A 20342-nucleotide genomic window follows, 5' to 3' on the forward strand; every position below is an offset into this window, starting at 1 on the left:
AATTTTAATTATTTACTGGTGCAATCAGGAATTTCAGAATTGATTTGGAAAACTTTTTTCATGAACCCTTTAGAATTTTTGACTTGTGTAGTAACCCTGAAATTGTTTTCTAAAACTTTCTTGATTAAACACAAACTTTTGTTTCCAGTGCGATTAAAATTCCCTGTTTCCTCAAAACTAGAGAGAGAAGAGCAGAGTAACATTAATAACCTTGTTAATAATAATAAAAAATATACTATATAAATTTATTTGGAAGATATAAGTACGTGTATATGCAATATTTTAAATCAATTATTATGATTTATAGACAACTCTTATATCAATGTTATTACAGAATAATTTGGGATAGGGCAAGGAATTTGGCTTATTTCTAAATTTGTTTCATTTAAATGCACAGAAATGAACTGTAGGCTTACAATATTACTCCGGGCATCAGGATCCCTTTTTTAGTATTTTTTAGTTTAACTTATAATAGAGAAGGAAAAATTGGCATAATTGTTCTTTCTAGTACGTGCAGGTCATGCTGCCATTCTGAAATTTAGTTTTGAGGAGAAAGTTTAAATATCAAGTGTTCACAATAACCCATACATTTTTGTTGCTGTTTTGTGTGGAAACAATGTAAAAATAAAAATATATATAACATATATATATATACATTAACTATAGTCAATACAAAAATGTACTTTTCTGAAATAAGATCTTTCTGCAGTTTGAATGCATGTGTGCAACTCCTTTAGCAGGTATGATAATTGATAGAGATGTTCTGACAAAATGCACACAGTTAAAATATTATTAGTCAACATAATATATTTCTACAATATCATCACAGTTTTTTTATTAAACTCATGCTGCTACCATAGTGTTACTGTTAATGATAATCAGTATCTGCCAATGACTTCCCTTTTTACATATTTAAATGGAGTTTAATATTGTAATGGATTTGTAAGATGGCTGTTCGTAGAACACTGTTTCTTCACTCCTGAATACCTGTTTGGTGTTGTATCATGTTGACCTACTGAAGTACTGCAAGTAAGTCCGTGAATTACTAAAAGCAGTGCAGGTAATGCAGTACCTATGCCACATAAACTGCATATGCAGATCTCACCGCTGTCAGTAATCTTATTCAGGTTAATTGAATTACTCCAGTGAGTAATGCGTTTTTTCATAAGTGAAGACTTGCAGGATTGGATTTTTCTTTCATGTTGTCCCTTATGTATAATCACAAAGCCAGAAAATGTTTTACAGTTAAGTCCTGTTGCTGTGGAAAAATACACCTTGCAGATCAAGTTGGAATGTTCCACGAAGTTACTCTCACTGAAAAGCAGGTTGCAGAGTTGAAATGGAATAACTGTATTAGTGTTCCTAATCTGGCTCACTGTAAAGTCAAATGTTTTAATTTAAATGACCATGGAAGTGATACTGCTGAAAGGCAGTAAGTAAAAGGTGAAGACAATTACTGGCTACAGTAATTTCTTAACCGCAACTTGGTCCATGGGAGTAAATCACTCTATGCTATGATGGAGAGAATAAAATCAGAAGAGGAAGGGAAAAAGTTTTTTTTTTTTTTAACCTGGATGACAGAAAGAATGTAGGTGTGCTTATACAGCTATATTTGAAAAAGATACTAAGCTAGTAGGAGCTGAAATTTCACTAACTAAAAAAATATTTTTAGAAAGAACTCTTGAATGTTTATCTTACAAAAATACTGTTCTGGATTATCTTAAATTCTGCAAAGGTAGAATGGTGTAAAGATTAGGCAGAGCAGCATGTTCTATACATGGAGCCATATAGTGTGTTTTTCTCTAGAAGTTGTCAGCTGAAGGCATTTATCTGTATGTACCGATGTCATCCCTTTCTATTTCTGTCTTTCCATAAATTTAAGGTTGTTAACAATCTTGAGATGAGAATATATTGTTATTCATAAATTAGATTGAAAAGTACAAAATGTTATTTTCTTCAGCCCTAAACAAACCTATATCTCATTTTAAACATGTTGGTATCTCAGAGTATTTAGTTCATATAGGAGCAGATTTCACCAGATTTACAATTGCATAACATTTTGTTCAGTTCAGTCTCCAGTAGATACATTATGTACTGTCACATACCAGAAGGGAAATTATTCCTGTGCAGTCTGTCATTTATTTATTTATTTTAATCAAAGAAAGCAAAAGAAATCCCACTGTCTTGAAAATTACCCAAGTACCCAAGATAGAGATTATTTACTGGTATGATGGGCTGTTGGAGAAATGAGGCTGATACAGGGTTACCGTTGGTGCTAGGAAAAATCTTTTTAGCCTTATTACTACGTTGAAAAATTTCAGTGTTTGCTGTGCTTCTTCTTTGTTAGAATTTGTCCACTGCTGTGGTTTTAGACACCTAATCCGAATTTCAATGAATTGAATGGTAGTATTTCTGTTTATTTCCAAAGCTCAAATTGGATCTTGTCTCCTTAGAGAAAAAGACTACTATATTACTACTGTCCCTTTGCTAGAAAGACTTCCACCAACTGGTGGCTGAAGTTCACTATCTGCATAAGGTTTTCTTGCTAGTTTAAGCTACTTTACTAAAAATAACAGCAAAGAAATCTGGTGAACAAATATAATGAAATTTTGTCATGCAAAACTTGGGGGCAAATTAAGAAAAGTATTCTTGGTTTCCCATCTCTAAGCAAGTGGTATAAAAAGATCTTGTTCTCAGCAGATGGTTGCTTGCAAACTCCTTGCCTACATTTTTCCTTGGAGACAAGAAGTTGAGGATAAAGTGGCAGAGGGTTCAAAGGAAGAGGTTTTCTTAAGGAGAAAAGTGAAATCTAATGTTGGAGATAGAAATAATTTTTTATCTTTGTATTTATGTTTTTGTTCATTAACTCTGATCCAGTTCTAAGATTCCTACCTCAAGTATTTAGGAAGCAGATGGAAGTAAAAAATATGTGCAAGAGATTTTATATGTTTTCTGAAGGATTGTTAAGTCAAATCTCATTTTACTAATCGGGTTTTCAATCAGTTGAGTTTATTTGTTGTAGAAAGGGTAGTCCTTTCATATCTTCATCATTTGAAAAGCACAATATTCTGTAATTTTTAAAATATTTTCTCTATTTTCCTTTTTCCAGCTACTCTTGGTGTTCTACATAAATATTCATTAGTCATTCTGGAAATGGACTTGCTGTCTGGAACCTACCTCTTGGCAGTCTTATTAGCCTATATTGTATTTCAGTCTGGCGCACAGGAGAAGAATTATACAGTGCGGGAAGAACTGCCTGAAAATGTCCTCATTGGCAACTTGCTCAAGGATCTTAACTTAACGCTGGACCCAGATGTCCCCCTTTCCTCACCGTTACAGTTCAAGCTTGTGTATAAGACTGGGGATGTGCCGTTAGTACGGGTGGAGGAGAACACTGGTGAGATATTCACAACTGCCAACCGCATAGACCGAGAGAAGCTGTGCTCTGGCATCTTTAGTGAGAATCGCTGCTTCTATGAGGTGGAGGTTGCTGTTTTGCCTGATGAAGTTTTCAGACTGGTCAAGATCAGATTCCTAATAGAGGATATAAATGACAATGCCCCACTCTTTCCATCAACAGTTATTAACATCTCTGTACCTGAAAACACAGCAATTAATTCTCGCTATTCTGTTCCATCTGCCATTGATCCCGACATTGGTGTGAATGGTATTCAACATTATGAACTTCTTAAGGTGGGTTTCTTCCATTCTTCTGTGTTATTATCTGTCTTTGTGTTACTGCTGACCAACAGTTGTCATCAAACCATTAGAAATATGAAGCTGTTTACTGTAGTAGTGGTGCACTGTAGATAGCTGCCTTGAAATGTTAACCTGAGAGCATTATAGTGCATCTTATATTCACTTTGTAGAAAGTTGTTTATGTATACACATTGTGTAACAACAGTGTGAAACACATGCATCTTCACTAACTTTCAACCAGCAAAGTATTTCTACAACTTTGGTTAGCAATCTTCTTGAGCCACCAAAAATACGTTCTGATCACCACCAATGTGACAGACCTGAATGGAATGGTATGTTGCAGTGGGTTTGTGTCTCTCTCTTGTGTGACTGTTAGATTTGAGCAGTAGAACTTAACCAGATTATGTGATGAGTTTGTTCTCTGTCATAGAGAAGCCATCAAAGAGCAAGACAGACTCTTCTATTCTGGAATAGCTAATCTGTATACCAATGAGTTATGCTGGAATGGAAAGGAATACAATTATCAAAGTAGTTCTGTAATGGTTGGTCAAACATCATGTTTGAGTAGGAGAAACTCCAAGATATGCCTAAATGCAAGGATAAGAGTGCCAGTGGCCTAGTAAGAGCAGATATGTCATATTTTAGCGTTTACCCTTTCTAGCTAATGACAAGAAAACTCTGGAATTAAGGAACAAAAGAACAACATGTTAGCATGTTAAAACAGCTGGGAAAAATTTGAAAAGGTGTGAGGTTTAAATTTACCTATGTAGAGAGTACAAGGAAGAAATGTATCCTAAAATGGTTGTGTTACTATGTGGGAAGCTGAAAATACCTTTACTTCCCTTGATTTGGAGTAGGAAACTAATGGATAGTTAGCAACCAGATACTCTCATCACTGATTGCAAGAATACAGAATATACAGGCCATTATATTGCTTGATAGACTTGACATCAAATATTCACTAATACCAGTACTTACTAGCAATTTAATAAAAATAAAATGCTGCCTTATTTTAGCTCCTTCAAATTGCTTATGATCTCAAGTAATCTTGGCAGTTCAGTAGTGACAGATTCTTTCAGAATACTGCATGCTGCTCACTTCTGGTGAGCTTTTTAAAGTAACATGTTGGTCTGTCCATTCTCTTTGTAGTCTAGAAATGTAAGACTTTCAAAGAATTTACTTTTTTAAGCAAAGACCTCAGTGCTTAAAAGTTTTTAACCTCAGTTACAGTGAGAGTAGACAGACCTACACGTTATTTTAGATAGATCGCCAAAAGTGTCCAACAGGATGTCATCTTCTCTGTTTGGCATTTTAACTGAAAATCTAAGGAATAGATAACAGCATATTAAATAAATAACAGTAGAAGTAGAAAATACTAAAAAAAAAAAAAAAAGCCAGGGCTACAGACAAAATATGGCAAAATAATACACCATTGACAAGGACAAATGTTAGATAATTTATCTAAGGAAAAAATGCTGTTATTGTGGGAAAACAAGAAACACAAAAAATAGCAAAATCAGGAATCCCTGGGATTGAATGAGCAACTTTTTAGGTCACCACAATTGCATCCTTGTTTATGCATTTGAGTTGTGTGTTTATTCATTTTCGGATTGTGTCAGAAACAGAATGTAAGAGATCAGCAGAAGAATATCACACAAGTGGGAGCTCATCTAAAATACAACCTACAGCTCTGTACATCTATTTACCAAAAATAGTTTAGGGTGCAAGGCTTTGTCTAAAGATCAAATGTGACATGAGGTGGTCTGCCAAAGAGAGCGGTGCAAATAACTCTTTTTTTTTCCCCTTTACTTTGGTACTTGAATAATCACAGAATCACATAAAAAATAAAACCAGTTATACATTTATTTATGTTTCTTTGCTGAAAAACTGTTTTTAACAAATAATAAGGGAAGGAAAGGTGATGTGGTTGAGCACATACACTGAAAGTTGTGAATTCTTATGATAGATGTGCTGCAACAAAAAAAAATGTAAATTCACAGCCCTACAGACAGATCTCCTAAATGAATTAATTGCATTTTTGTCTTGTGTGCTTGCTTGTCAGGTAGTTTTTGAGTTACAGATTTCCTGTCTTTTTAAGGCAGCAGCAATAGCTTGGAAAGTATCTCTGAATCCTAGAAGCAGTTTGTGACAGCCAGACACCATTTGGAATAATAACATCACTGTATTATTCCATGCAGGTCCTAGTAGTTTTTATGATGTTAATGCCAAAACTGACTGTGTAAGTAGGAGAAAAATTGGTAGGAGGGACGGATTCTGGTGAGCAGGCAGAGAACACAGTATATATACAAAGATCCATTCATCACTGTGGAAGAATAAGGAGAAGAAAGAGGAAAGGAAGAGTAGTGCATGCGAATCCTTTCATGGTTAACCCTAATGCCAGGAGGGAGAATGACAGGCACACAAAAATTATGTCCCCTGCCTTTTCTCCCAAAATGCTGCTTGAACGTTTGTTATTCCATGCTGGTTTTGGGGGTGCACTGTGAAGATACTCATGTCTTCTGGCCTATATGTTTACCTTTTCTTTCACTTTATAATCAGCATACAGAACAGTGAGGAAACTGCAGTGCATAAAACTGCACAGTGTGAATCTAGCAGGGCTGACGTGACAGTGTTGTGGGCTGCTGGGAAAGCATCCGATAACAAGGTGGTGGGCAGGGCCATGAACCTGGAGGGCCACAGAGAAGTGGAAGATGATCAGGTATGCAAGTCACTTCACAGGAGCACACAGGCTGTTGCTCTAATATGCATACAGCAAAAGAGAGAATATGTTGATCTGTTGATCAAATCAACAGGATGTGCAAAAAAGAGGAAGTTCGTTGGTTATATTTCACTTTTTAAAAAGTTTAGCTAAAATGTTCTTACAGTCTGTATGGAGCCAGGCCTATTCTTCAGGAAGACAGAGAGATATTTGCCTTACCTGTTTTTGCTAACTACAAACACATCTGAATAGATTAGAGATCTTTACCAGACTTTCAGCAGTTCTGTTTTGTTTGGAAGAAAACATTTACATGTTACAGTAATTCCTCACTCTGTTACTCAGTGCTTATGTTACTGCCCCCTCCTAGTATGGAAAACAGATTTCATGTAATTGTTGTATTCTGTTTCTTTTGCAACATAGATCATTAGCGAATAATAAGGTCTTTTTACTTTGTAGCTGACTTTATTTGAATCGTCTGCCTCTTTCTAAAAATCTTTTTAAATAGAAGAAAACAAAGCCAAAGAAATTGTGCACAGCATTATACAAGATCATAATTCTCTGCTGGGGTGCCCAAAGCTGACAACAGCCAGGCAAATTTTAAGGGTTCACATGAAAAATGGTAAACATGTTTATTATGAACAAGGCAATGTAGAGTGAACTTAGTTGGAAATGATTTAAAGATAAAAGAAAAAGCATTTAGAATGAGCAATTGCTCTAAGTCTAGATAGGAAGAAAAGATGGCATAACACTGATAGCAGGAGAAGGCGATAGAAGAGGCAGCTAAGACAGATGGTGACATAGTTCAGGGAAAGAAATGGCCAGATAAGAAAGCAACAATTTTGTCTCAGTTGAGTGTAAACTGGGAAGAATAGGGAAAAAGAAAGGCATTCATGAATATGTTAAAACAGGAGGATGAAAGCAGAATTTAATTTGAAATTTTATCAGTAGTGACTACTGATTAAGGATGAATCTACAAACACTACATATTTTTATGAATGCATGGTAAGTAATACGATACATACGTAAATATAGTTTATTCCAGATTTATTTTTTTTGTCTGAGGCCTTTGTTGCCAATGCCAAGGTGATCCAGTCCTCCGAGGTCTTCCATGATGAGTGGGAAGTGAAGTAGGTTTGTCTTTTGTCTTCTCTATCTTTTCTTGATCATCTGTAGTCTTTTGTGTTCCCCTCTCTGCCCCTCTCACTGGGGCTGTTTCCTCTGACATTCGTTACCTTGCTTTGGTTTTGAGAGTCCTCCTTGTGTATTGTGCAGGCTGCCCGGCCTGTTTGCAGTCCCTTCTGCATGTTGGTTCTTTATTCATGCATCACTTGGCCTCCTTCCATGTGCAACTAGACAAGTCTACAGGCCTTGGTTCACATCTTCCAGGTCGTCACATTGCTGACATACCTAACTAAAATGTTTACACATTGTGTCTTGTAATGCCACCACAGGGTTAGAGATAGGCGCTGTCATTGATGGTGCTGTTTCAGAATGTTTTTGTGTTCAAGGTGAGCTAATGTTTAGTATAACCCAATTAATACACTTTGAATTTACAAGTGTCACAAGCGTCTGCTTTGACCATAACAATTTTCATGTGAAGCATTTCTTTATTCCTTAGCTGTTAAAAAGGGGAGCTGTTTCACAACAGTTTTTGAACAGGATTTCAGGTTGGAGCACTGTAATGGAAAGTCACCTTTGCTTGCCTATTTTAAATTTATATCATTGATTCCTGAATGTTTCTTTTTGACCAGGTATATACCACATAAACTAAATGGTGCATGGTTGCAGGAACACCCAGTTAGTGGCAGACTAAAGTGAAGGCAGAACCCTGCACTTAGAGGGGCAGGGCATTTTATTCTGAGAGCTAAACTTGTGTTCCATCAGGTTGTTGCTTGCTTTAATCTGTGCCTGCTTGGGGGAAATTAGATTGGTGATACTGCTATAGCTCCATTACTCCTACCAGCTGAAGTATTATTCTTGTATTTACCTATCATCAGATGTAGCTGGTGGATTCCTTCCAGAATTATATAATAATCTTTTTGTAGCTGTCATTTCATGCCTCTGGAAACTGACAAAATAGATTCTTACTCAGTCTCACAACATGTCAGTCTTGCCTCTGATGAGGAGTTACCTCTTGCTACTGTAAATCATCTCTTATGATGTCTTTTAGTAGAAGCATTCCTCAGTTTCTGATACAGTTTGTCAATTCTATTACCCGTGGAAGATGGTGATCAGGAATCTTCATCAGATTTTTTGACTGCTCTTGAAATACGGTTATTTCTGAGCCACATCGGAGTTTGGGATCAAGTAACTGATGTCACTGCTTGTCTGTGAAAACGGAGAATGGAAGGAGATGAGTTTTATGTAAAATGAAAGCCAGGAAGTCAGTTAAATCAAAATTACAGAGTAGGACTAGATTTGTAGTTAATTCAGAACCAAAGAGTTGGATTTATGAAATCACTGTTGAAAATCATACCGTAAACAGCGATACGAATGTGATAGACAAAGAGACCAACAGTGAAGGAGGGCAACAAAACTTCTCTGTGGCTTGTTTGCCTTTTAATGTTATACCAATTGGTTGAGTGCCTTGGAGAGAAGGGAGGGAATGTGCACAGCGACACAAATAGAACCTGTGGATACCTCCCTGCTTTGGGACACCTTAACACAGGCGGGTTGGTCACCAGAACTTCTATATTGACCCAAGCATCAGTTGTTCAAACCCTCTGGCTTCTGTCCTTTTTTATGCTTTCATTTCTTTAAATGGAAGTTGAAGCAGCAACCCTTACTTTGATCTCAAACCATGTTTGAATGAGGGAGCACACCACAGCTAATCACTCTGAAATTAATGCAGATGATTCTTCTGTGTAGGCTTCAGTAGCATGAGAAGACAATGGAGGGGTATATTGTCCCTTCAAATAGGTCACAAAAAGCCTGGGGTGGATGCTATCAACATCCGCCTTCTGTGCAAAAGCTGCCAAGATGGAGCTTTTTCCCCATGTAAACAGACTTTATTACTATTGTCAGGTCTTACTGAAAATCGCTGTTAGACTAGTAAGATGAGGTAAGCTCCAACTACAATATTCTGCTCTTACCAAAAATCCTTTGTAAATTTGTAGAACCCACTAGTACCGAAGTATTTTGCACTTTCTGATTTATTTATTTATTTTATTAACAACCCTTTCTAGCCATTGTCTAAGGGACTTATGGCCAATTATAAAAAATGTCTGCCCAAAATCCTAAGAATATTGATTTCACAGACTTTTTTTATACTCAGAAAATGTTTGTTTTAGATAGGAAATTTCTTGAATTCCTGACAAAGCAACTACAATTTTTCATTTTTTCTCTCCTGTCAAAGCTAAATGGTTGGTAATATTTCAAGATTCACTTACAATAAAAAAATCAATTAAACACATATGTATGTCCCATGTCCCAATAGTATTTGAGTATTTGAACTTGAAACTGAAAAATAATGAGAAATAATGTTTTTTGTTAAAAATTCCATCTTAGTTTTGAAAGTACTTATATACAAGATGAAAACAATGTGTGATTAAAAAGGTTTTTGTTTTTTTTTTCTCTCCTTCCCCCTTCAAAATGTAGTTTAGGCTAAGATTATGAGTTTCTGTCCTCATATAGGGGTGGTAGACTTAAAAAAGACAGATTTAGCTCTAAGATAGATTTAGGATTTTTTTTTGTCCTGGATATGCACTTCAGCCAAGCTCTAAGGTCACCCTCTAGTGCCTGTAACTTAATAAATACAGAGAGTTGGATGTGTTGTCTTTCTATGGTAATTTCCAGCTATCCTTTAGAAGAGTTTGCTAGGACAGACTGTGAATGATGATGACTAATTTTTTTTTTTTTTGTTAAGTCTATAGCGCTGATGGGGAATATGTTGGAGCTGAAACATCTTACTTTTTCTCTGTCACTGCCCAAGGATCAATATATTTGTTTAATATTATAGCACGGCTTCGTTTTTTTCACATGGGTAGTTACCATGGTAAGCTACACTGTAATCCAAGATGTGCAGACTTTTCCTGTTAGCTGCTTCCTTAAGGTATAAAACCTATTTTGAAATAATGAGACTTACTTTGAGTAGAATAGTATAGAGACTTTATCCAGCTTCAGTTTAGGTGACAATTTTTGAGTGGGTGGATAACAAGATGTGAGCTGACGTAAGCTGTAAAATGAGATGCAGAAACTTGAAGAATGCTTATGAGTGCTATGTGACATCCTAGTACCTTGAAAAGCTCCCCTGCAAATTTATGAAAGGGACAAATGACTTTCATTTTGATCTTATTTTTTATTGGTAATCATAGGAAAAGTTGGAAGGTGGGCTGTGAGAGGAATTTGATTTATAAGAATCTAAGAGTAGTATTCTTATCCCTTAAGTCTGTCATTATGTACTTGAAAATACAGTGAATGTATTTGCTTCTCACCATTTTCCAGTTACTTAACTTCAGGTATGAAAGGAAATTTTATTTAAAAAGAAAAAAAAAATCTTCCCTGTATTTAGCTCCCTTACCTCAAAGCCTTTTAACTTCAATCTTTAATCTTTCCATGAAAACAATATTTTCATTATTTTATTATGCTTTTCAACATCCACCTTCCTACAAAGCCCTCCCTTCATTTACACATCTTTATTATTAAACGAGTATGAAAGTGTATAATTCTTATGAGAAGGTTTTGTAGTAGAGTAAAAAATATCGCTCAGTAGTAATTTGTCTAGAGAAATCTGGACACTTAAGTGATCATCTGTGAACATTGTTTTGAAATAGTCACTGGATTTTATTTTTAAAGGGGAAAACAAACTGATTTGCATTCTTATAGCTGTGAATTAGTTTCTCTAAGTAGATAAAACTGTACTACCAACTGGTGGTAGTTTGATTCCAGTGAGTCAAGAGTCAAGGTAATTGCTTCTTGTTGGTTGATACAAGGCTCCTTTAGGGTGGTTTATGGCATCAGTACTGTAAAACTGTCAGGCTTCATTATCCTGACATCCCTTTGGGGGTTGACTGAAGACTGGAGGAGAAAGTCTTGCTTCCAGGCACAGTAAGTTCGGTGAGCTAGGGTGAGGGACAAGTTGGTGTATCTTTTTGCATTCAAGGCTCTGATTTTCACACTAGCTGTCATGAAACAATAATATATAACTTAGCACATCTCTGTGTGGGCAGGATGATAGACTCAAGCTGGAAGGCACAAATCTGTCAAATTGAGATCTTCAGTTCATCTGTCTTACATGAATATTATCTTTTGCTGATGTCCAGACAGATCAGTATGTTAGTTAACACAGATATGGTGATGCTTTTTGAGCATAATAGACTAGGGATTTGCTTATATAGTCCTCTTGAAACCAAGTGTATAAAAACACTTAGAAATAAGTACTGCATCCCTGTTAAACTCTTCCCAAAAAATGTGTAAATACTTCAGTTTCATCTATATGGACAGAAATAGTCAATTAAAAATGTATAATGCTCTCAACTAATCTACAGTAAAGCAGTAACAAAAACAAAGAAAAATCAGGTATCTCAGTAGAACTATAGCTAAGTTTGCATATATGTGTGATACTGGAACAGCAAACAGGAGTGTCAAGGAAATTTTTTTAAAGTGTGGCTTATTGTTAAGCAGTTATATTGCACTGTTCTCCTTCAAATAGTGAATTTTGCCATGTTTAACGTACAATGGCAAAGTAATATACCTCTGAGGAAAATGTGTATATATATAAAAAAAATCAGTAAATTCATATTTCATGTTCAACTGATTTTTTCCAAACTTGGCTATTATTATTATTATTATTATTATTATTATTATTATTTAGGAATACTGTTTAAATCTTCATAGGTTGCCAAAATTTCTAATATCAGAAATACCTGAATTAACTACAGGTGTAAAATACATGGAACAAATAGTGTTTTCCAAATGTCGTTTGTGGTACATATTTTCAAGTTAGCTTGTTAAGTGAACTTTCTGAAGGTCTTTGAGAGTTTTAAGTAGCCATATACGGTGTTTTGAATGTGCTTGTTTGCTTTAGATAGCTATGACTTTGAAGCTACTTTGAGGAAATAAATTGTTAATATTAGGAATACCTTTCTGAAAGTTAAGTATGACTTGATTGAGTCTTAGCCATCAAGATTTTGTTTAATTTTAGTACAAGCTGCCCTGAGTCTTTAATTTGTGTTCGTGACATGCTTGCTTTAAAATGCTTGCCACTCTGCAGTCACCAAGGGTAAGCAACTATTCTTTTTGTTTGACTCGACTTTCTGTGTTTTTTCTACGGGATGTAAGCAGGAAAATGACAATTTTAATCAGATATCAGTACAAAGTATGCTGTGTTATAATTGCATGTAGATTTCTTGCTTACAAGTATATCACTACTTGGGAAATTAATTTGAGTTATGACAGCAGAAATGTGCACGCTGTCTCAACATATTTCATGTTCTTCCTGCGGGTTATATTTAAATTCATATGTAAGTTAAAAAAAGTAATAAATGTTACCTACTATCATTAGCCTTCCTCATGAGAATCAGCTGAAATTCAGCTTTGAAAAATTGATACTTTCACAGCATGAAATGAAATAAAGGAAGTAAATTTATCAGTTCTTTTGGAAGAGTAAGTGCTTTTATCACTTATAAAAGCAACTCCTGTTGATTGTTTAACCCATAAAACAGAGTGGGTTTAAAAGTTTTTCACACAGAAAATTTTGAAAATTTTAAATAGAAATAAACTCCAAATTTGCCACCGAGGAATTCAGGTGAAAAGAAGTATGCCACTGTGTACTTTGCTAACATTTGCATTAGGATGCTCTTTGATGCCTTGCATTGTTGAAAAGTGCAAAGATAGATAGGAGTGACAGATGTAGCCAATGGGACTTTTTTTTTTTTTTTTTTAATCTTTCTTAAAATGTTTGTACTAAATTAGAACCTTATTACTAAACAAGCACCACTCAAGTATGAACAATTTCATTTGAATACCATTGCTTTTTTTTTTGACCAAATTAAAAGTAGTTATAACAAGTTTTAGAAGAAAAATAGCTAATCATGCTCTATATTGTTTCAAGGGTTGTAGAAGTTCTTAGAATACATTGTAATTCTAGTTTTGGAATCAGTTTGTGAGGATTACTTTGTGCTGCTTTTACTTGTTGTGGATGCAGCAATACAAACTTTACTGATATTTCAGATGTCTGTTGTGAGAAACCTTTGGTAATATTAACAACAGGCTTCATATGAATCCTAATATTATTCCAATTCTGTTATTAAAAATTCTGTTATTTCATGACTAGTCTTCTCCACACATATGTACGAGGTGACCAAAAAGTTGCTACTATTTTCAAAATGCTCAGCAAAGAAACAAAAAATAAAGGAGAATTATAACATTCACCAAACTTTTAGATTTTTCTTTTGCCCCAACTCACTTTCCCATCACCTCTGTTTTTTGCGGGGGACGAAGTTTTCAAATTTTTGAGATATGTTTTGAAAATGTTTTTTTCAGTCAAAACTGTCATTTTTTCTGGTTTTAGTTGTCACAAAATATTAAAGAAGCTTATCCAATAATGAAGTTATTGATTTAAATTTTACTTTTAGCTTTCTCTAATAGTGATAGAGATATGAATAATTCTTGCCATTTTTACCCCAAATATACAGTATGCAATGTTTTTCTTCCTTTCAAGAGCAAGTACAGTGAGGAAAAAAGATAGATCCAAAATTATATTCTTATAGCTGTCAAAAAATACATTTAAATCCACTGTCAGCCATGGATTGTGGCACTTGACTGTATTAGTATGGTTATTTTTATTCCTGAAAGAAAGGTTTATTACGAAGTAATTTATATTCCCTGGCCCAGAAACATAATGGGTCTGAACACTGAAGTCCTGTAGAGCTTTTGAAGCTGGGACATGTAGCAAAGAGCATTTCAGACAATTTCAAAGAAACAAAGAAGAAACATTGGTACAAGGAAAGAATTCTGAGTCATCAGCTGTCAGTACTAAAACACATTTTTCTCACATTGTGCTATAATTGCTGGCTCTATTAATGTGATGTGTATTATTTCTTTGGTTATTGCTGAAGTTCCAAAGTCAAATTATTGTAATTTTTGCCTTATCTTTGCCTTATCAAGATTTTTTTTTTTTTTTTTTTATAATCGGCTTGTTCCTCTGTGCTTTTCAGGATGAGGTATTATATGAGTTTCTCACTTTAAGATTACTTTTTCTCTTCATTTTAAACCCAGTCACATAATTTTAATCCTCATTTCCATTATGGACTTTCCAAATCTATTTGTTGTAGCTCATTTAAAGGTATAACACAAGTAGTACTTTCCATTTTATTCCCCATCCTCTTTCCCATGTAACCTCAAAAATAATATGTTGCCAGTTATGACAGTATTTACCACTGGTGAATTGACCTTCCTATGGAAAGCCAGCATAAAGTGTGAATATCATAATTTGAAAATCAGTCATATAAGTTGACCGTAAATGATTGATACAACTCCCCTTCTTTCTATAAATGTTGCACACCTTTTATAAATTGTTTCACATAAATAAGATATTAACCCAGGGTGAATATCCAAGATATCTGCTTTGCTTATAAAGTATCAGAACATGAATCAGTTCCTTGAAGTATGGCTAATTTTATGTAGGATTTTACATGATCTTTACTTTTTTTTTTAACCTCTGAAGTAACCCAGTAGTTGTCTTGTGCTCACTTAAAAAATAATAATTTGAATAGTTGAATAATTTAAAGCTGGACCTTCCGGCATCACCCTTCTTGGCAGACATGTTGGCTGACCAGCTGGTACTTTAACAAAGTTAAGGAAATAAACTTGTGAATATATGTTTGATCTCTGCTTCTGACATTTTTGTTTCTATTATTACTCAGGTTTTGAAGTGTGTTGTTACAGCTTTGTGACCTTGCTGTACACCTTAAGCATTGGAATTTTAGATGGATTTTTATTTAAGTCTTTCCTTTTCTCCATTTTCAGTCTCAAATAGTTGTCTCTACCAGCACAATTGGTTTTAAGTACTAAATAAGACTGCAATAGACAGCATGGACATCAATAGAGTTTTTTTCTGTTTCTGTGATGATCTTTGCTTTCAGGGTTGCTTGTGAGAATGGGGTCCTAAAAGGCAAACGTGCATATGCGCACTTCAATCTTACAAACATAAGAAACAAAAAAACATTGTTCGAAGGGTTTGAATGAAAAATGAAAAGGACACAAACCATTCCAATGGCCTGTCTTTTAGCAGTGTGATATATGGGTGCTCAGTGCTTACTTAAGCAAATAAATAAAGTTTTTTTTTTTTTTTTTTTTTTTTTTTTTTTTTTTTTTAGAGCAGAATTGTATGAGACATAGTGGTGTTTTCTTTAAGGTTGCCTAGGCAGTTTTCTAAGAGACTGAATTCCTGTTCTCATTTTATAAGGGTATCTAAAATGGCAGTATTTGTGCTTTCATTGTATTTTCTATAAATCATATATTTAGTGATGTGATTGATCTGTGAGGGTCACTGAACTGGGAGATTAATTGTGGATTTGTTACTGGCCTGCAGTGTAGTTGTAGTGGGCTTATGTGGCAAGATTCTGGTAGCAGGGGGCCATAGGGGTAGCTTCTGTGAGAAGGATCTAGAAGCTGCCCCATGTTTGATAAGGGCCCCACTGCTGACCAGAGCTGAGCCAATAAGTGATGTTGTTTTGTGCCTCTGTGAGACCATATTTAAGACGGGGAAAAAAAAAAAAAAAAAAAAAAAAAGCTGTACTACACAGCAGCTGGGAGCGTGAGAGGGGTGAGAAACAGCCTTGCAGGTGCCAAGGTCAGTGAAAGAGGGGAGAGGTGCTCCAGGTGTCGGAGAAGTCCCCTGCTGCCTGTGGTGAGGACCATGGTGAAGCAGGCTGTCCCCCTGCAGCCCATGGAGTACCATGGTGGAGCAGGGTTCCATGCTGCAGCCCATAGAGGAGACCACGGTGGAGCAGGTGGACCTGCACTGACGGAGACTGCAGCCTGTGGAAGACCCCTGCGGGAGCAGATTCCGGGACAGACATGCAGCCTGTGGAGAAGACACCACGCAGGAGCAGGTGACCTGGCAGGAGCTGCTGCCTGTGGGCAAACCAGGTTGGAGCAGCTTGTTCCTGAGGGATGGACCCCGTGGTACGGATCCATATCTGGAGCAGTTCTTGAAGAGCTGTTGCCTGTGGGAAGCCCACGCCAGATCAGTTCACCAAGGACTGCATCCCGTGGGAGGGACCCCACAGCACAGGGGACGAGTGACTGAGAAGGAGCGGCAGAGAAGAAGTGCTATAGACTGACCATAGCCCCCATTCCCCCATTCCCCTGGGCTGCTCGGGGGGAGGAGGTGGAAGAGGGTGGATTGGGGTGGAAGATGCTTTTAGTTTCTTTCGTTTCTCACTTTTCTAGCTTGTTCGTAATAGGCAATAAAACTTACTGTCTCCCTATGCTGAGTCTGTTTTGCCCATCACAATAATTACTGTGTGATCTCCTCATCCTTAACCCTTGAACCCCTTTCATCATATTTTCTCCCTGTTCCTCTTTGAGGGGAGTGAGAGAGCGGTTGTGGTGGAGCTCGGCTGCCCACCCGAGTAAAACTACCACAGTAGTTCTGAATCAGTCACTTCTGCTTTCCATGCCTCAGTTTCCTTATGCGATATGAGTGATATTCACTTGACCTGAGAATGGCCTTGCTAGATTAAGTAAAATTCATTTAATCTTATATCCTGTCTCTAACACTTGACATTAGATACTTAGGAGAAAATGTAAAGGACAGGACAAGCATACTTTTCTAAGCTATTCCTAAGTTTCCAGCAGTTGGAGGCTCACATGCTTCTTGTGCTAGAAGTGGGGGTTGTAATACCCTTATGTGGTTTCTTTTTTTTTCTTTCCCATGTGCCCAGTTTGTCCAATTGCTTTTTGAAGCAATGTAAAGCTTAAGTACTCAGAATATGGGCAAAGGCTTACAAACTGCATCATTTTTTCATAGGCCTATGCAGGAGATCAGAAACTTTGCAAATACATTGTCTCACAAATAAACATGCACTTTATTAGATGAAGTCAAAACAAAATTAATTTGGTTAATATTTGAAGTATATCTACGCTTGAGCTAAGATCTCAAGTACAGGATGTATAAGCAGCACTTCTGCTATCCAGTGGCAGAAGACTTTGTACTACTCAAGGAATAAGATTTTGTCCTAAGTATTCCTATGCTAAGGAGCAGAGAGAATAGTCAAGGCTCAAGAAGTCAGTTTACCTTTGTGGAACTAAAACTCATTGCTGTTGCAGTGTTCAGATAATACCTGAAGCACTCTCATAAAGAGGAATGAAGTCTTTCAGAAAATTTTGAATATTGGTTTGAAGTTCTCCATATTTATCACAGCATAGCACACACTACAGTTTACTCAGTTTCACGAGCAAGGTAACAAAATCATATTTTGTTACTCATTGTCTCTAACAAATATCTGGCTAATTAAACAGTTATGCTCAGGGGATTTTGTTGTTGTTGTTCTCATGTTTTATTTTTAATCTTTATATTAGTGGGTAGAATAAGTTTATCCATCAGAAAAGGTTTTAGGGTAATAACTTCTTGTGATGATCAGTAGTTTCCAACATGGTTTTCATTTGAAATATTTGGTATCACTATAAATCAACAGATACAAGCTCTTGCTGTAGTGCTGTGTGCTACCTGCCTCTGAAAGGAGTGAAAACTAAATGCAAAGAGAGATGTAAATATGTAAATATGCTCTGGAACGATTGGTTGGCTTTTCCTTCTGGGCAGCTGTTGGAACAGCCTAAGAGCACAATAAGGAAAAACTTTAAAGCTTAGCCCTCATGGAAGCTCTGTCATTTCAGCTATCATACCCACTTTCAGTAATTTAGTCTAGGATTTGCTGTTTTGTTGGAAGCCATAATGCTGAATTTCAGATAAGTTTTCATTTAATTTTACGTTTTACAACGGATTCAGCCACCTATACCCACAGCAGGCCTCTTCTTACAGTAACAGTAAAGTTAATTGAGGGTAGAAGTGGAATTTTAACTCTGTAGGTAGAATGCATAGCAAATAGTGCTACTGATTCTGAGATCATGCTCTAAGCCGTCATTCCATACAACAGCTGAAAATTATTTTGTTGTGCTAAGCAGTCATGTAGATTTCTATGCAATAATTGAAATAATTGATACATTTTTTTTTTTTTTTTCCCTGAAGAGTACTCGTTTTATTTCAGTATCTTTGAATGTGATGTCTACATGATGACACATACTAGTTGGTAGAATTTGCTAGGTGTTTTAAGAATAGTAATGTGTCTAAAAAAAGTTACAGTGGACTGTTCATTTAACTCACTGATACATAAACATGAAAAATTGAATGCTTGTTCATAGCTTAATAGCTTAATACACAGTAATCCTAACAATACATTAAAAGCTTTATTTTAAAGAAGGAGAAATTAAGCAAGTGTAAAAATCATAGTCTAGACTAAGTCCTTGTGTCAGAGCTCAAAATTGTTTAAGGAGAGTTTGAGCTATGTTTCCTTTTCCATGTTGGGAGTCAGTTTGTAGAACAGTATGGTGCATGTCTATGTCTAGTAAGAGCTGCACGCTCTAATAACTTGATTAACTTATAATTCTGCTTGACCTTAGGTTGTTTTATTTTAGTAGATTGGGTTTGATAGATTCAGTTGTTTATATCACCATCTTTTTAGAATATGGCAGCCTGAACAACTTCTTGAAGAATTCAGAGCATGTGCTCATGCTGTGATGGCTCTCTAAGTTGAAGTTACCATCCCAGGGGAGTAGGTTTGAGGAGCGCAGGGAAAGCTCTCGGTTCTGCCGTATTAGTAGTGCCATGCTGCCACACTGGTGGTTGTGACGGTGTTGGCTGCCAAAAACCTGATATTTTCCACTAAGGAAGGAGCAGCAGTTCCAGTTTCTGGGTTCATGTTAATAAGTTTTACTGTATCACAAACAGTGTGCCTAATGTTCTTTGGAAACATCTGTTTTAGGGCACTGAATTGAGCTTAGGAAAGAACTTTGAGCTGATCCAGACAGGTGAAAGCTTGCCTTTTCTCTTACTTAGATAACAGGTTGTTACTGGGCAGAATTAGCTTGAACAATATTCACTTCGTTTGCTTCTTCTGGAATAGCACAGTCTGTTTGAGGCCAGTCACATTGCTGTCATACTGAAGTAATAACACTTCAGCTGTTTGGTTTATTCTCATGTTACTTTTCCTGTGGAGATAGAAGCAAAGTGAATGATAGGCTCTAAGATGAACTGTTGCATGCAACTTTGCCCAGGTACCGTGTGAGAGCTTGTCTTAGCCCCAAAGTTTAGATGATGTACAATTTATTAGAGAATATGTGTTACCTGTTTGGACTAACCTAGATCTTTGCAACAGGAGGTGGATATTATAATTCCATTCTGATGTTCATGCTTAAAAGTTGTACATTCAGTGTATATTCAAGATTAACCGTTAGTAGTGATCAAAAACAGAGCAGCAAAAATGGAATGGCATGTTAGGTGTTTGGTGTTTCCCTTTTAAACATGCCATTTTAACAGTCCGAATATTATTTCCTTACTTGCAAATCAATTACATCAACTTTATATCAAAAAAATATATTGAACAGGACAGCAGGTAGATAGATCTACAATGTGTAATTCAGCAGTGGATTTGGTTCTTTAGACTACTCTGTTAATAAATTCATCACTGATTTAAAGTCTGAGAAATAACGTGCGTATTCAAATTAATGACAGGTATGTGGAGGACAAGTTGAAAACGTAATAGATAAGTGGTAGGTGTAGTTTTCCTGAAGGATCTTTAAAACTACCCCTCTCTATGTAGCACTGTAATAAAGTACTAAATTACTCCCCTCATAGTTGTAATGGTTTGCACTGGAAGTAAGAATTAGAATGAAATTTGAATTTGATTTTTATAAGAAAAAA

General features: G+C 36.0%; 1 protein-coding gene across 14 annotated transcripts in view; it reads left to right on the forward strand.

The window, feature by feature from the left end:
* PCDH11X (protocadherin 11 X-linked) overlaps positions 1–20342 on the forward strand; it is a 489383-nt gene that overhangs the window by 48377 nt on the left and 420664 nt on the right. For all 14 annotated transcript variants that reach the window (XM_035323623.1, XM_035323624.1, XM_035323625.1 and 11 more), the window contains one exon: positions 3110–3693. In XM_035323623.1, the coding sequence (XP_035179514.1) occupies positions 3154–3693 (540 nt within the window). In that variant the 5' untranslated portion in view covers positions 3110–3153. The remainder of the gene's footprint in view (positions 1–3109; positions 3694–20342) is intronic.

Source organism: Oxyura jamaicensis, chromosome 4 (genome assembly GCF_011077185.1).
Source record: "Oxyura jamaicensis isolate SHBP4307 breed ruddy duck chromosome 4, BPBGC_Ojam_1.0, whole genome shotgun sequence".
In the NCBI taxonomy this organism is placed as follows: Eukaryota; Metazoa; Chordata; class Aves; order Anseriformes; family Anatidae; genus Oxyura; species Oxyura jamaicensis.